Source organism: Berghia stephanieae, unplaced genomic scaffold, assembly GCF_034508935.2.
Source record: "Berghia stephanieae isolate SIO BIC M18660-M18661 unplaced genomic scaffold, UCSD_Bste_1.3 scaffold644, whole genome shotgun sequence".
NCBI classification, from domain to species: Eukaryota; Metazoa; Mollusca; class Gastropoda; order Nudibranchia; family Aeolidiidae; genus Berghia; species Berghia stephanieae.
In genome coordinates, this window is record NW_027628000.1 from 7501 (window position 1) to 12500 (window position 5000).

At 33.3% G+C, this 5000-nt stretch overlaps 1 protein-coding gene across 1 annotated transcript in view; it reads left to right on the top strand.

Moving 5' to 3' along the window:
• Window positions 1-1217: 1217 nt before the first annotated feature.
• The window catches only part of LOC144962153 (uncharacterized), a 7737-nt gene continuing 3954 nt past the window's right edge, over window positions 1218-5000 (top strand). Inside the window, exon 1 of the mRNA XM_078895095.1 lies at window positions 1218-1407. Coding sequence (XP_078751221.1) covers window positions 1323-1407 — 85 coding nt within the window. The 5' untranslated portion in view covers window positions 1218-1322. The remainder of the gene's footprint in view (window positions 1408-5000) is intronic.

The window sequence follows — 5000 nt, forward strand, 5'->3', positions numbered from 1 at the left end:
ATTATTATTATTATTATTATTATTATTATTATCATTATTACCATTATTATAACTATCATTATCATCATCATCATTATTATTATTAACATCATCATCATTGTCATCATCATCATCATCATTATTGAGCTTTTATATAGCGCAATATCCACTTAATGTGCTCAAAGCGCTTTACACGGAGTCCCTGACCAACAGCAACATTTAACATGTAGGACGGGACATAACGCCTATTTGGCGATAATACCATTTTTTTTATGGACAGAAACAACAGTTCACGTCCAGGTACTCATTTTACACCTAAGTATGGTGAGAGAATGTGAGTAAAGAGCCTTTTCCAAGGACTCAACTATGCGTCGAGCTAGGCTCAACCCAGGACCTTCCGATCCGAAAGCGAGTGTCATACCACTGGACCACATTATTATTATTATAATTTTTAAATTTTTTTTTTAAAATTTATTTTAAAAAATATATTATTATTATAATCATCACCATCATCATCATCATTATATTATTATTATTATTATTATTATTATTATTATTATTATTATTATTATTATTATATTATTATTATTATTATTATTATTATTATTATTATTATTATTATTATTATTATTATTATCATAGTTACGATTATAATGATGATGATGATGATGATAATTATTATTATTATTATTATTATTATTATTATTATTATTATTATTATTATTATTATTATTATTATTATTATTATATTATTATTATTATTATTATTATTATTAACAATATGTATTTACATAAGAAATGACGTCAAAGTAACTTTTGGAAAAATCTCTTTAGAACTTAGGATAGCCCAATTGTCTTTACAAACCGACTCAATAAGAACATGGAAAAAAAATAATTTCCAAGGCCCTTTAAATCTGGGTTTTATAATTATGTTGTCTTCAATATGGTATTTCCCCCGGTCCTTCCCCTATCCCTTCGTAAAAAGCCCGAAACCTAATTTTAGTAGTTGACGTCGATTTACGATCGATTTTGATGATATATCGTTAACAATATCGATTATGGTGGGTAAGAAAGAACGTTGTAATTTTCGCACAAATTGTTGTTTTTAAAACCATTTAACATGAAACATTGATTAATGAAATCATAAGAGATGATCTAGAAGAATATTTCCGTCCTGTAAGCTCATCTGAAAATTCATCAAATATTCGAAAACAAATGACGTCATTCCATTCATTATAATTTGTTCGTCTCAGCCATATTTGTTGTGAAGTACAAAGGAGGAAGAGAACAAATCGAGTTTCGGTAAAAAGATTATCAACGGTCGTGGTTTGGTGGTCATTCTTATGCTGACGTTTTATACCAGAATGGCTATACTAACTTACGTCCTTGCAGCTTTTGCCTGTATATCAGGTTTACATGCCTTTTCAGGTGAGTGTCTGGAACTGTTGTTTGTCTCGTCTGCTGTGGTCTGCTTCGTCTCTTGGCCTTGACTTGACACAGACACTGTTGTTCCCGCTTTAATGAATTGTGCACATTAGATTAAATCGAATTTAGCTAAAGTTAAAGCCATTATAAAATGCTCTTTTCTGTCACTTCTTTCATTTAATTCAAGAGGATGAATATAATATCAATAGGACGCGATTTTAATGTGTCGCAGGACAGAGTCAGAGTCAGCAGAGAGTGAATGTTGGGAGTGGGAGATGGAGAGCGAAGAATCGTGAGCCGTGGTCTTGCATCAATTGACTTGTGTTTTATTTTAGAATTCTTAATTTAAAGTCTAGACATTTTTTGTTGATATATTAGATTTTGAAGAAATAAAGTATTTTACTTTTTACAGGTTTTTAAAAAAAATGCTATTGATAAGCGAGTCATGGGTGGGTTTACACTTTAATAATTGTACTTTAGTACTGCCTGCAGTTCTGTAAGTTGTAAGGTACTTTGATAAAATTTTCAAACTCAAAATATCTTGATTTGACTCAGTCAGGGGGATGGGACTTGAAAAACATATAAAATTTGATACCTTATTTGTTTCTCTACGACCCACGGTTCCAGAGTTATTTATATTTTTCTACTGAAATTTTTTGTCAACTTGACAGTTACAGAGAGAATCTGTGATCTCGCTGCTGCCTCAAAACCAACATCTCGCGGCGATCCGGAAATTTTGAGTCTTGCAGTCAACATGGCCCACTTATTGTTTTCAGTAATTTTGTTTCAATTAAAAAATAAATGGCAAGTGTTAGATATCATTTAAAGGTCAGAAAATAAGCTTTATTTTCATATAAATCATTTTCATGTAATGTATGGAAAGTATGGAAAAAATTAATGATAAACGAAAATGGAAAAAAATATGAGGTTTTTGTCCTAAAAAGTGGGGTTGTGGCGGGAAAAATAAAATAATGAGCGAGTATATCAATTTTTAAGAAATTTGGCAGAGATATTCTTCAATTAATTGTCTATCGATGTATGAAGTATAATTAAAATGTATCCATAATTTAAAAAGTTGTTATAATTCAAAAATTATAAATTTTTATTACATAAGTTTTCTGAGAAATACAATCAGGAATTGAGAATGAAATACACCGTTAGAAAGCTTGTTTTGTGCCCTTTATAATGATACCAAAATTAGTCACATAGGTTCACAAATAACGCCATGGTGACCAACACAGTAAAGGGTCAAAAATAAAGTTCCAAAAAACGAGTTTCACCTTACAGTGAGCCTATCGGCGGCCACTGGACTGGAGTTATCAAAGTGCCTAATTTACTTTACTTAGTAAAGATGATGGGCTAAATCTGTGTCACAGTTCTCCCATTCACCTGCATGACCGCTAGTTATTGTTTTTGAGCTGCAGGCTAAAACCATGGTTGGTTAAATTGAGATATCTCTGGTTTTATTTATAGAATTTGATAAATACCAAAAAAAAAGGGCATTGAACGCTCTATCATTTTGTACAATTCCCGTTTTCCTCATTAAATTCATTTAGAAGATATTGAAAGGAAAAGATAGCTATAAGTTCTTGGGCAAGAAAATTGAGCCGTATATTTTCATTCCATAAAAAAAAATCCCTTGAAACATAAAAAAATCATAAAATTCAACCATTTTCCATTCCATTAATACCATGTTCACCTATCAAAACTGCTTCCAAGATACTCTTTGAGTTTGAGCGTTCCATATAATCACACTCATTCTCATAACATAATTAAGCGGAGAGTTTTTCTTTCCTAGATGTAGTACCATGCACTTCCCAGCATTGAACCTTAGTTGCCATTGATCTGGTTTCAACTTGTGTATTAATTAAGCCAGTGATGGCAAAACTCTGGTTTCACCATAAAAAAAGAAACCCAGTCTGGAGCAAACAATTCCAAGTTCCCAACAACTTCCATCACATTCTGGTGATGTCATATTGTTCCAAGGTCTGTTTCCCCCCCCCCCCCCCCCCCCCCCCCAACCACCTCTACCACCACACCATCATCGCTGCCACTACTACTGCAATCACCACCGCCAGATCATTATCACTACCATTACTATTACAACCATCACTACCATTATTATTACAACCATCACCACATCACTGCAATCACATCTCTTAACTACCACAACTATTACCACCACAACCACTACATCATCCTCACTATCATTACTTCTACAACCACCTCTACCACATCATCATTGCTAACACCACTACCACAACAATCACCACCACCACCACATCTTTACCACTACAACTACTTTACCACTACATCATCACAACCATTACTACTACAACCACCACTCACATATCATCACTACCACTATAACCACCAACATTTGGTTTTGGATCTTTACTTCATTTGAAATAATGGGACTTTGTGATTGTATTTGGCATTGTGTTGACATATGTGACCCTACGCTCGAAGCGGTATAAAATCGGGATTTGGAAAACGTGAAAATCGGTTTTAAAGTGGAAATGGTCAAAATGATCAAATTTCAGTTTTCAGTTGTTTCAGAAACTACAATAATTTTTTCTATAATAATTCAACATAAATATTGACGACAAGTTATATCAATTTCAAGTTAAAAATACAACTATCAGTGACATATTAAAAACTAGAGTTGATTTTCTCTCAGAGAGCCACCCTTTCCAAGGCTTAGTAATACTGAGTCCCGTCTTCCACCAATAGCATGTAAGATAAAACAGCAAAGGGCGTGTCTTTATCTATCTCAGAGAAGGCATGTCTGTTTCCACAGTTTCATGGTTCAACCAATAATGAACTTTAAAAAAACAAGTCTAGGTTTTTCCTTAACAACCTTACAAATGAAAGATTCTGATTGGTCAACACTCATCACATGCGCCTGTCGGCCATTAAAATGCCCAGGCGATGTGTCATGACATCAACATGTGTGTGTGTGTATACATATATTTGTGTGTGTTTGTGCATATTGATACACACCACTTACTATTATTTCTTTGTTTAGCTGCATTGGTTAATGATGGAGGTGAGGGTCTTATGTCCCTCTTTCTTTATTCATGAAATTATAGCACATGCTGAGACTTTAATAGAACAACCGTTGCCTAATCTTACACTTACAGAGATTGCTGTAGGATAAACATCTTTTAATTTTACGTATAAAAGCAGAAAAGTAAATAGAGCCTTCAACAATTAATGAATTGCCGGTGGAAATATGTGTAACTATTACATGAAAAAAGTTAAATGTGGGGATAGATAAACAGACAGAGAGACAGACCTATTAATGGATAGATAGATAGATAGATAGATAGATAGATAGACTTATAGATAGAAAGATGAAAAGGAGAGAGGGACAAACATAGAGAGAGAGAGAGAGATGTTCGTTTTGTCGTGTTATCTCTGTATACTGAAAGAAGGGTGGGGGGGGGGTGGTCTTTTTAGACAATCATCAATGTGGGTAATGCAAAGAAAAACTTGAGTACAGCTCAAAGAAGAAGATTCAATGACATGGTTTCTTGTAAGTCATTACAAAATAAGCCGTACCCCCTCCTTCTCAAACTGTCATCTGACTCAAA